Source organism: Epinephelus fuscoguttatus, linkage group LG5 (genome assembly GCF_011397635.1).
Source record: "Epinephelus fuscoguttatus linkage group LG5, E.fuscoguttatus.final_Chr_v1".
Lineage (NCBI taxonomy): Eukaryota > Metazoa > Chordata > Actinopteri > Perciformes > Serranidae > Epinephelus > Epinephelus fuscoguttatus.
Genome location: NC_064756.1, coordinates 37364202 through 37377319, shown reverse-complemented (window position 1 = coordinate 37377319; position 13118 = coordinate 37364202). Strand labels below are relative to the sequence as shown.

Sequence of the window (13118 nt, the reverse complement as noted above, 5' to 3'; positions counted from 1 at the left end):
TTAAAGATTTGTAACATCAGAAATGTGGACTGATTTTAACAAAAAGAAAATAAAAGATGAATAAAATAAACTAGATAGACTGTTTGCGGCATTTAAGATCTCACCAAATCAAATTTAAGACTATTTATGACTTTTAATGCCCAATATTTAAATAAATTAATATAAGAAATTTTAGGACTTTTAAGGACCTGCAGAAGAATAAAGAATGTTGATTATGAGTGAAACACCTTGCAGCAAAATATTAAGTGTTGGATTCAGACCATCACCAAGTAAATTCTCAACCAGTGGGAAACTGCAGAGGCCCATTTCACTCTTTAAATATCATCCAAACGAGACAGCAGACATGTGTTAATTGGGCCATCGCTCATGCAGTGAGTGACTCATCTTAACCACGCTGGTGCAGCGCAGAGCACACAGTGCAAACATCCACCTACCTAGTTTGACCTCACCCTGATCATTGAGGAGGATGTTGGCACCCTGGAGGCAAAAGAGGGTGAGAGAAACATCAACACAGACACAACCGGAGAAACATCTTATCATACAAAAACTCTCCTTTCCCACTCAGTGATCTTTAAGTGAACCCACACAGGATGGAGATAAAAAACTGTTAGCTCTAAAAGTGCAATTAAAAGTTCATTTGATGGGCTGATTGTTGTAATGTGCTTATCTTCTCTTCATTTTCGGCTCATTTCCTGCTGCACGACATTAAGTACGGTTTACTCACTGGTGGAGGACGTAGTTCAGACCCTTTACTTAAAGATATATTATGGAGGATTTTCCTTAAAAATGATGTATAGACTGATACAGCAGTAGTCCCACTCTCAGTGTGTGGTGGTGTACTTTCCTGCAGAGGCTCTGCCCTCTGCCTGGATTTTCTTAGTTTCTTCTCATTTACTGTATTCGGGCCGTTTGTGGGCGTGTACCCCCATGGCACTCAGCTAAGGTCAGGGTTTTATTAAAAGGTGGTGATCAAGTGTCAGACCATAGGCAGCAGGTATCCAAGAGCAGGCAGTCCTAATTTGTAACGAGGCATGTGGGGGCGGTGGATGGGTCACAAAACACAGGACTTTCCCCAGAAGACCAGTGTTTGGCAGGGTGTGAACTCTGAGTTGATCTAGGGTAAGTCCTCACCATGTTTCTTGTGCAAAATTCAGATAGCGGGCAGGCAGAGATAAATCCATATACTGTTACTACATAAAAGGGCTGGATGAACCTGCACGCTGCAGGTATCGTCAGAAAATTGAAACTCCTGTTGGATGTGCTCCATACAAATGAAGAAAACTTGATTAATATGCCAGGTGTGGACATGATCATCATTACAAATGACCTCATCCTCCAGACCTCCTAACATCACTGACATTACACAATGAGCTGATAAAAGCGTACACAAGTCTCGTGGACTGTAACTATTTTGTGTGTGGTTGGGTCCACGACTGAAATAACTGCCATCTTGTTTTGGTCAGGTGAGTAAATGTGCTTAAGTATAGCTGTTTGTTATATTTCAGCTCTGTACATGGATGCACCAGTGTCACAGCTACTTGCTAATGTAAGTTAACTTTAGTTGCCATTTTCTAAAAAAAAAAAATGCAATGTGTACAGTATGCAAGGCTTTAGTTTTAGGATTAGTAGAATACAGCTGTTATTATTATTTTTATTTATTTATTTATTCATTTTTTAATGCAGTGGAAGGCAAAAATGGTATCGGAACATCTCTAGTTTTTCAACAGCAGTCTTCAAGTGTCACCTACTGTTATCTAACGTGCTGTTACCACAAATAAATATAAGACAGGAAACAAAAATGAAGAATAAAAGTCACCTTAATGTCTCTGTGGATTTTCTTCTGTGCATGCAGGTAGTCCAATCCCTGGTGTCACACATACATACACACAAGTGGGTTTTTGTGCCTTGAACATTATTATCAACAGTTTCAGATTATTAAGAGTAAAAGCTAAGTTATTAATTGAAATGAGTAATTAATAATCAGTGCGACTTTACCTGCAGCATCTCCCTGCAGATGTAGGCGATCTGTGGCTCAGTCAGAGGACCAGTCACTGTGGAAAACAATTTACATTTAATAATTCAGTGTAATAATAATTTACAGCCTATGCAGTGCAGTACATGACTGAAATATTTAGCAAATAAAGTTCATGTTTCATTCAAAAAAAAAAAAAAGTAACATGGTTGCATAATGTATATGTGTTATGTGTATATGTGTTACAGGCTGATTTGAATGTTGTTTAACATATCAGAACTGAGGAGTGGAACATTTTAATTCAGACTAGGTCACTCAGGTTGTCAAAAATAATCCTGTATTGAGTGCTAGTAGGAGCAGCTCTGAGCCTTTCAAGATGCTTACAGGCGGATTCATTTCATATCTTCTCGGTTAGATGTTAAATTATTTTTACTGAGTTGTATTTTACTGTTGAAATTTAAGATGTTATATGTCTATGTCTGTCTTAAAGGGATAATTTACCGTTTGTTTGTCGTTTTTATTTTTGTGTTGTTTTCACTAGCTCAAGGACTGTTGTTTAATTGTACTTCCATATTTTTGTATGCCTGCCTCGAGATTGTTTGACACCAGCTGGCCGCCATGTTGTTTCCTCTGTCAAAACCAAGTGTCAGCCTCCATGACTGAAAATGAAGCCAAAACTGTAGCTCTTCTAAGCTTGAGGCTGGCTCCAGAAGTAAGTCAATCGCCACAAATCTCCCCTAACTTTACAGCAGAAATGAACATGTTTACAACCTGGTACAAAACAAGGTTTTGGCTTAAAGATAATTTTCAACATTCATGACCAACTGTACAGGGGGTGAATTTTTATATAACCCACCCATTTACATTTCTAGGCTTAAAGTTACACATATTTAAGTGACAGGCTGTCTGCTGATAGTGTATTTGACTTCTCAGTCAGATCCAGTCAGCTCCACCACAGTGCCAGCTTCCCGCCCAAATACGGCCACTTCTGACTCCAAAAAAACCAAGATGGTGATGGCTGAAATGCTGAACTTGAGGCTTCAAAACAGGAGTTTACATACCAGTGGGTGACACACTCACCGTGGTAGACATCCTGCAGAGAGCCTCCTCCACAGAACTCCATACAGATCCACAGTTTATTGGCTCTGCAGACAGAAGAAGAGTTAACTTGTGTATCTGAGATTAATAAGAGAGAGAGAGAGAGAGGAAGCACAGAGACAGACAGCTCACCGTATGTAGCTGCCATAATAGGCCACTATGTTGGGATGTTTGCAGCTCTTCACTATGATGATTTCCTGCTGGATGATAGAAAAGTCATCCTCTGTGGAGCCGGACAAAAAGAGAGAGGTTACATGTTTATCATTTCCATCACATTGCATACGAACAAAGGTGGAGTCAGTGGATATATACACACTACAAGCTAATATGATTTTAGATCTGAATACTTCCTGTCTGTCTCTATAATACTGGCAGATGCAATGTCTGCTCAGGTGTTATTTTACTAGGGGTCTGTAAATGTAGTTAAAGGTCCCTGAAACAAGGAGCATGTGCTACAAAACAAACACTATCCTCTTTTTTGAACTAATGTGTGAATATTTAACTATTATTTAGAATATTTCTCTATACTCCAAACCCTCCATGTGAGCATACTTGAGTGCAGTACTTGAGTAAATATAAGCTGGAAACATGTTTATTACCTTCATCCAGGTGCATGGGTAGAATATATATAGGCTTTTTTTTCAGTGCCCTCACTGCCTTGCTCTTAAAATGATAAACAATCACATAAAATCCTCACCTGGTTCCATCTTGATGACTTTGATGGCCGCCAACTCTCCATTCTGCTTATTACGTGCCTGAACACACAAAGACACATAAACAGGTTATTATCTTTACACTGTGGCAACCAGTCAATGCCAGTGGTGGAAGACGTACTCACATCTGGAGTAAAAGTAGCAATACTACAAAATAAAAATACTCTACTGTGACTATAACTACGACTATGTCCTCTATGAGCTCAGTTCTTCAAAACTTTTCTCCATTCACCATGGAGGCATGAAAGAAAAACAACTCTTTCTGCCTGAATTCTGCGTAACAGTGGGTGACTAAGTGATGGAAAAATGGTTATTTGGGGGATGAAGTATTCCCTGTGGGTGCCAAAAGTAAAAGTACTCATCATGCAGCATGACCCATTTTAGAACAGTACAGTATATTATATTATTGGATGATGATTATTGATGCATTCAAGGGATACTTTGCTGATTTAAAATTAGCTTTGTGTCATAACATTGTGTAAATGAACTACGTTAAACATTCCTCCATCTAACCAGATCTCTCTGCTCATCTCTCAACTCAGATCGTTATCCAGTGGATATCTGCTGGCTCTAGGACTGTTGCTAACCCTTTGTTGTTGAACTCAAGCAGTATGGCACCTTACCTAAAGATGTAAAGAACCAAAAAGCTACAAAGACTTTCAGTGTTTTGAAGAAAATAGCCTACATTTACTTTGAACTCTGATAGGACTTATTATGAATGATAGGTTGTTGTTTTTGTATGACAACTGTATGACAACAACCTCCGAGGCTGAAAAATGAAGCCAATGCAAAAGTTTCAAAACTGCAGTTCCTCTAATGGCCACTTGAGGCTGGTAACAGAAGTAGGTCAATCCCCACAAACTCCCATGATAAAATGCCCAACTTTACAGCAGAAATAAATATGTTTGCAACCTACAAAAAATGGTTTTGTTCCCTATAACTAATATCATTCATGACAACTGTACAGGGGCGATTTTTTTTATTACTCACTCATTTACATTTTATTTAAGGGCAGGGCCACTTGAGTGACAGGCTGTCTGTGAGGCATCACCACAGTCATATCCACCCCTCGCTCGTCCACAGCTCCACCCTTCAAAAAACCAAGATGGCGACGGCCAAAATGCCCAACTCTAGGCTTCAGATCAGCAGTGCACAAACCAACATCATGTGGGTGATGTCACAGTTGCTACATTCATTATATACAGTCAATAATTCAGACTCAAGGCCATCTGCAGACGTTTATGATAGTGTGCCACCTATTGAACCTTTCGGCAGCTGCAGACAGGATTTCACTACAATATGTTGTACCCCAATGATATGACTTGATATGGCGCCATGATATGACGCAATCTCCTTAGTTGCCATGGATGTATGAAGAGAGTGACTGCTCCTCTGTCTGTCAAACTCAGACCAAACTGTAAAACTAGGCAGTGCTGATCAAGTACAAACCAAGATTCTGTTACTGTATTTCCTATTTCTCGCATAAAATGTCTGCAGAAACATATTACAGTGCACTATTTGGCTGTAATATGAGAATCTGTGAACAGTAAGTGGGCGTTATATGGTTTTCTGTATTGTCAAAATGGAGGCTGAAAAAACTGAGATCAAACAGTAAAACTAAGCAGTGTTGATACAAATATGAACCAAGATTCTGTTGCTGCGATGCCTATTTCTCGCCTCAAATCTTTTCAGAAACATATTGTAGCTTACTGTTAAACTGTAATTTGAGATTGTTTGTTACTAGCCAGTTGCCATATTGTTTCCTATGTTAAATGTACCAACTCACGTTATGTCACCCTCCAGAAGGAGCATTTATCGGTCTGCTAAGGCACAGGCCATTCTTGTAGTTGTAAGTTTTCTACCTCGTGAGTGAAATGCAAATGTCACAGCCCTTTTCCTGTGTTTACTCTGGTCATGTAGCACCAGTTTCAGAAGTATTTGTATTGTTCTACTGCATAGACAGTTTTATGACCATCCTGACAGCAGTGAAATACTTCTTTACATCACTTTAGTGTTGCCAGTGGTAAAGGTAGAGCTAATTTGAGTTTGTAGTTTCAACTATAATAAAACCTCATAATTAATTTGTGGATTTATATTATGTATTAATAATATAAATCTGCAAAATAGAGCTAGTGCAGGAAAAAGTACAATATTGGCTGACAAATTGTAGTGGAACAAAAGAACAAAGTAACATAAAATGGAAATATTAAAACAAAGTACCTTAACATTGTACTTTAGAAGACTACTCAGTTGTATTTCACCACTGGTTATGCGATGACAGAACGCTGTAAATGTGGTGTGTTTTCTGGAGCAGCAGCAGAGCTTCGTTTGCATGTTTTCTGTCCAGATCAGTGAAGTGCAACAAACAGCCCACCACACCACTCTGTGGCATTAAACACACAAAAACACACATTTACAGTAACACACACACACATACACACGCATACACATGCATACACACATGCAGGCGGACATACACACACACACGATGACCTTTTAAAGTGTGATAGCAGAAAGTGGTGTCACTTCTCTTTGCTAAATTCACACTATTTATAAACAGAAACTATAGAGAAAACTTCACACATGATTATTGTCTAAAAGGGTCTGAGATGATTTTCCTTTGCAGCAACGTAATGACTGTTTTGTACTCCAGGTGTTATTAAACTAGACTGCCATAGTGATTATAAGTCCCTGTATAGAGCTGAAAGGACGACACTCCATGTCAGACATAAACTTGTACCAAAATGTGTCATTTAAATGCTCTTAGTAATGACATACAACACATCTATGTAGCATCCATGTTGTTTCCAAATTACGACTTAAACCACATGAATTTCAGAGGTACGACTTCCTAACTCAAGACCATCCAAAGAGCATGTGAATGCAACATATACTACCCAATATAATGTTGCACGTAAGGGAGCTTTAACCCATTAGAATTCATGTATTATTATTTATTCCTTACAGAGTGGAGTTAAAACAATCTCCAAAGAGTCCTTAAACTCAACCATACACATGCAATTGTTATTATTATTATGACTTAAAATTATAGGCTATAGCATGAGCATATGACCAATGCCTTCTCATCCCAACTTGTCAAATATTGCCGCTTTGTCTGTGGACTTTCACGTCTACATATGATGCATAAGGTACTCTGCTGCTGTCAAGTTACATTTGTTATATGCGTTGTGTCTTTTCAAAATACATTTTTGTTTTCACAGGAAATGTGCAGTTTCTGCTCATTAGATGCATACAGTCTTATTCAAATTATATGTACAACACTTGCATAACACCTTGTGTCTAGGTTTATTTCCTTGTGCAACAACAGCAAATGGTTAGGTTTAGAAAAAAACATCACAGTTTGGCTCTACATTCACACGGCAAGGGAACATTGGGCTCCTGGGTGAAAATCCAGGGTTTGTTTGACCCAGCCAACTCCCCTCCCACCTGCCCTAAAGGGACATACCAGCGACTTATATCACGTGCCTTTCTGTGTCAGTGTCTTACATGGACGTCCGCTGCCAAAGTACTGGTACTGGCCTCTGAATCAACATCTGCCGCCACCCAGTGCATATCATATTGGCAAGAAAGGTGCCTTTGTGCATCAGTATCTAACACCCAGCTCACTGACAAAGCGGTGGCATATTATGTTTGTATGTTTATGATTTTTGCATCATATTCTATATTATTTTTTATAGTACATCAGTATATTAATACAGACAAACACTCTAGTACTATTACTTAGTCTGGTGTATACATGGGCAGATTATGAGACAATGGGCACAGATAAGCAAAAGGCCCCACCACTTATTTTGTTTGTTTTGCATCTTTTTGTGGTTTTGTGACTCTTTGAGGTAATTTAGTGTCTTTCTTGGGCATTTTGTGTCTCTTTGTGGTTGTTTTGCTGTTATTGTGGTTTTTTTGCATCTCTTTGTAGTCTCTTTGAGTCTCGTCCTGGTCGGCAATTTCCATTTTTGGTACTTTATACTTGCATTTCAAAAATGTACTTTAAGTATATTTTGATGCTTTTACTTGTAACAGAGTATTTCTACGCTTTGGTATTGATAGTTTCACTTAACTATAAGTGAGGTGAGTACTTCTTCCACCACTGTAAATACCAGACTATAGTTTAGACATGACTGCCCACCTACTTTGCTGAGAGGAAATACCCATTCACATTCTGTTCCTTGTAAAATTCACTCCAGTCAGACATGTACTCTGTCAGGGAGGGCAGGACAGGTCATACACAGACAGCAGAAACACCACTGCCTCAGAGAGGGATTTTTAAAAACATGACACATGGAAATGTGAGCACCAAATAGCTTCAGACGTACGCAAATACTTTCAGCTGGAAAGTGTTATGACTACTGTCAAAAGACAAACTACCACGTCATCATGTACATTGTTTTTACAGTTACACGTTTCACTGTCGTCCTTGAACTGTTATAACAAAACAAGCTTGTTGTCTCATATGTCATAAAATGAGCAGGACGACGTTAGTATTTGTGTTAAGATGCTAATTAAATGAGAAATACACAAAGGAAAAGAAATAGCTTTTTGAAGACATGACTCGAAGGCATGTGGCGGCCTCCTCCGCTGTCAAAGCACTGCTTTCATTTTGTCGGAAAATTACATGATAAACTGTAACGGAACACTTGGACAGACATTGAAGTCAGCGGTGGTCTACCCTGTGAGTTTTGAAATGGCACAGTGGAAAGTCAGGGCGTTGCGGAGGATGGTCATAAACAACTGGTTTATTTATGAGAGACACTAACCAACACCTAACGCTAACGCTAATCCCCATCTCACTCCGACCTCATCGGATGTTGACATTTTGGTCAAGGACTTTCCATGTCCACATAGGACATGCCAGGTACCCTGGGTGTATTGGTTGTTGACGTTCAGGACACTGTGTCAAGTTTTGCCTGTTACATGCAATGTCATGACTCATATTTCAAAAAACACTTCCGTTTTCACAGGAAATTTTATCTTTACATACAGTCTCTTTCAAAATAAATGCACTATGTGGGTACAAAACCATTTTTCTCCTTCAACATTTTTCTCCTTAGGAAATAAAAACACGTGGTTAGGTTTAGGAAAAAAAGAACAAGGTTTAGTTTTAGAATCTTAAGGGATGTGAACGCTGCTCTCTTGGGTGATAGTTGGTGTTTGCTGAGACCCAGCACAACACTCGCCTGCTGCACTAGGAATTTCATCGCATTGACATTCATCCTTGTCCTGTTGCGTTTCCCCCTGGACGCCGCTGGGCACTGTTAAACTATAATGGCAACCGGCCACGTATCATACTGATGTTAAAGGGCAACTTTTTTCATTGGTTTCTGATGCCTCAAGTCACTGCCCAAGTGCCCCATTTCGACGACTTCAGAATGAGACCTGGCTTGTCTCTGAGATTTCCTGTTCTGCCAAGACAAAATGGACATGAATTAAACTTTTCTTGTCGTCAAAGCCAACATGTTCTCACTCTTATTTTGTCAATTTAGTGGCCAAACACATCAAGCTATACTATCTGGTACCTCTCTAGTGTCAGTTTTGGATGCTCAGGGATGCTGTGTCAATTAATGCATGTTTCATGCATTAGAGCTCTGATTTTTTTGAAAAAAAAATAAACAACATAGTTCAGTGAAGAACTGGGGGAGAGAGATAGAGTAAAACAAGAGAAGGAGAGAGAGGGGCTGCAAGGTGACTTAGTTAGCAGTATTTACTTCTGCCTCCCCAGCAGTGGGAGAGATGTGCGTAACATTCACCACAGAATGATGATCATTGTCTGTGCACCACATCACCACAGACTACCATGCACACCAGACGCATCGAGGTCTGCTCTGCTGAACATTGTACAAAATGACCAACTACTGAAAAAACAGAAAGAAGAGACGAAGGAGAAGTGGTGCAAGGAAACACATCAGCTCTAACTTGTAATAAACGTTTTAATATAAACAAATTATAATATATAATGTATAATATAATATATTTTTCAGTAGAAATTCAGGTTTTTAATTGGGCTTAGGCCCAAAACTGCTGCCATGTAAGGCTCCTGTCAGGCTTGGACAGAGACTGCAGGTTCATGTAGCCTAATTATTTGGGCCCATGCATTGTATCTTCTCAAAATAAATTTCCATTTTCACAGGAAATGTACAGTCTCTGCTCATTAAATGTATACAATCTCTTTTCAAAATAAATTTAGAATTCAGGTAAAAAAAAAAACAACTTTGTTTTTAGGTTTACTATCTGAGGTTTAGGCAATAAAAGCAGGTGGTTACATTTAAAAAAAAACATCATGGTTTGGCTTAAAATAAGTATGTTTGTCACTTACGTAATGTAACGTCACTTGTCATACAACACTGGCATAATATGATACACATATTAGCACATGGAGTTGTGTCTTTAAAAAAACATCAATTGACCTCTATTTCATATGGGTAAATGAACAGTGGGCTTCCAGTTGAAAGTCCAGTTTGTTGTTGCGAGTTGCTCAGTGAATCAGAAAAATGCTTCTGCCCAGTGTGTCTCAAATTGCTGCTAATGGGTGTGTCCATGCATTGGTATCTGACGCTGAGGGCCACTGACCAAGCATCAGTATCTGGGCTGTGCTCTGTGACAAATAAAATGAAACACCTCTGTAATTAACCTCACTGTGGGCAGTTTTCTTTTAAACTACATTCAAATTCAGACAATGAGGTTTTTAGATTATGAGACTTGTTGCACTGTTGAGTCTCAGTGGAGGATATCTCAAAACTTAGCGTACCATTGAATTAAACATGGTCGATTTGGGGTAATAATTCAGGCCTGTCACACCAGCCTATGGGCCAGTCTCCACAGCAGACCACATTTACTGTCACCGTTTTGTTGAGACATTTTCTCATTCTACTGTTTGTGCCTATTACTACGCATAAAAACAGCTTCAAAAACATTAAAAAAACAAAACAAATTAAAATAGCCATGTGCCTCCAGTTACAGAAATAAATATTGGTGTATATAATTTTTGTGAATGTCAGGAGTACTCCCTCTTTGCTGCCTCTAAAGAAAAATTATGCAAAGTTGCCCTCTTGGATGCTCTTATGGTAGATAAAAACATAGATGGTATAAAATAATGGACGTAGCCACAGTGACGTCACCCACTGGTTTGTAGACTCAAGTTTTGAAGCCTTGGGTTTGGCATTTCAGCTGTCACCATCTTGGTTTTCTGGAGCTAGAAGTGATCATATTTGGATGACAGGGTAGAGCTGTGGAGAAGTGAGAGGTGGATCTGACTTAAGGCACATTTATACTTAATGTTAGATACATATACAGAGATGGATGGAGCCTTCTGTCGGTGCTCTGTGTTCATTTTGTCCGTATTTTTGCATGTTTTCTGAAAGACATTTTAAAAGTGGCAGAACAAAACAAATCGGTCAAGTAGTGAGAAGAACTATCCATCCACATGTCATGATGTATTTAATGGCCTCACTCTGCCTCCATTAAAAGGTAGGCTACATTCTTACGCCGTCCTAAGTCTTTGCCATGTTTGTTGTTGTCAGAATCTTTTGACTCTGTCCTCTAGTGCAATCTAAGGGATGTATCTATGCCAGCATAAAGGATGTATTGAAGTATGTGGGCAGCCTGGGAGGATTATGACAGAATGTGCCCCTAGGCTTAAACAGAGGAGCAAGACGCACAGACCTTATAGTCATTTTGTATCTCTTTGACGCTGTTTCCCCCTTTTTGTTGTTATTTTGGGTCTATTTGTAGTTCCTTTGCATCTTTTGGTGCTCATTTTGAGTCTCTTCCTGGTCGGACGTGTAAATTGGAGTGACATTTAGCAGGTGAAGGCCAGAGGAGACCCTTACACTTTGGGCCCCTGGGCCTGTGCCTGGTAGACCAATACAGTAATCAATCTTTGGTGGGAAGTGATGGTCACAACATGAAATAAACAGATCTGCTTCCATCATAAAGGGAGTATAAATGAGTTGTAACACTTCCAGAGCCACAGAGCAGCATGGACTTGTTTCCGGTCAGCTTTGAAAATAAGTCTAAGTTTCACTAGCCTTACTCTGGTCTGGTCTCCAGCACCACCTGAGAAAATGTGAATATATTTAGCTGCTCAATGCTTAATTTTCTCAACAAGTCACCTGTATTTTTTGCGGTTCTTTACGTATGCTCAGCTTATCTTGAAACAGCTGTTTATACTAGCTGTCTAATGTATGTGCTGCCTCAGAGGCAAAGAAATGAATTAAACACAAATGAAAGCTAAAATGCTATACAGTGTGTTCATGTTCAAAAACTTCATGCTCACTTCTCAAATCAGTGGTGACAGACAAAGGTGTTTTCTGTGAGAACGTGAAGATCAGCAGAGGACTTCAGTGGCTGTCTGATGTCAGTTCCTGACAGAGTTTAGTCACGTTTATCATTAAAGAGCAGATTACATGTACCTGAAAAGTACCTTGTTGGACGTTATTACGCAACATTTCTAGTTAACACGGGTCATAGCAGGTAAATGATGGCTTCTGGGAAGCAGCAGAACCTGTTCATGGTGTAGTCATACATGTGGAGTTCATTCGAGACAAACAAAAGCTTCTAGTAGTTGAAAGGTATGTAAGATAATGAAAGCAACAATGACAATGGAAACTCCACTCAATCGAAGGAGTGTGTGTTAGTGTGTCGGTGACTGTGACATCAGAGAGGTCACTGGGAGGAAAGACGCCCAGTGAGCAAACAACTAAACGTGCAGACGCACACACACACACACACACACACACGAGCTGGACGTCACAGTGGAAGCCGCAGAAACATTTCCATGTTGAAGTGTGTGTTTACGAGTCTCAGCGGTCTTTCCTTTCACTGACCTCTGTGATAACACACCGCATACAAAGCGAACACAAGATAATAAGGTATATTATCATTGCGGAATTTGTTGCTAAAGCTGCTTACAGTCCACCTCAACAAAAACAAGAAGGGAGAAATGAGATAAATGTTCCATTGATCCCCGGCGAAGAAATTTTGCTCTTACAGCAGCGTTAAAGGCAGCAGTAAGTGTAGATAAATACAGTACGTAGAAGAAATAAATACAAAACTAAAATAGGAATAGAATATTAAAATGGAAACCATGTAAGAGCAGTTGGAGATAAAAACTTACAATATAAAGTCACTGTATTGTGATTTATAGCAAAAACGTAATATCTTTTTTGTAGTACATTATATTATTCATCATAAACATATACAGCTATAAGTAAAGTATACAAATATGCAATGAATGAAAAATATTGCTGTCTACATAAATGACTGACTCCTTACTCAAACTTCACATTGACTGTTTGACAAATATAACATAATGAAGGCAT

At 39.1% G+C, this 13118-nt stretch overlaps 1 protein-coding gene across 2 annotated transcripts in view; it reads right to left on the bottom strand.

Moving 5' to 3' along the window:
• Nucleotides 1-13118, bottom strand: part of LOC125889277 (mitogen-activated protein kinase kinase kinase kinase 5-like) — a 49617-nt gene that overhangs the window by 22583 nt on the left and 13916 nt on the right. For both annotated transcript variants that reach the window (XM_049577117.1, XM_049577118.1), the window contains exons 2-7: nucleotides 3768-3825; nucleotides 3203-3293; nucleotides 3053-3117; nucleotides 1996-2051; nucleotides 1817-1864; nucleotides 435-477 (exon numbers count right to left, since the gene is read on the bottom strand). In XM_049577117.1, the coding sequence (XP_049433074.1) occupies nucleotides 435-477; nucleotides 1817-1864; nucleotides 1996-2051; nucleotides 3053-3117; nucleotides 3203-3293; nucleotides 3768-3825 (361 nt within the window). The remainder of the gene's footprint in view (nucleotides 1-434; nucleotides 478-1816; nucleotides 1865-1995; nucleotides 2052-3052; nucleotides 3118-3202; nucleotides 3294-3767; nucleotides 3826-13118) is intronic.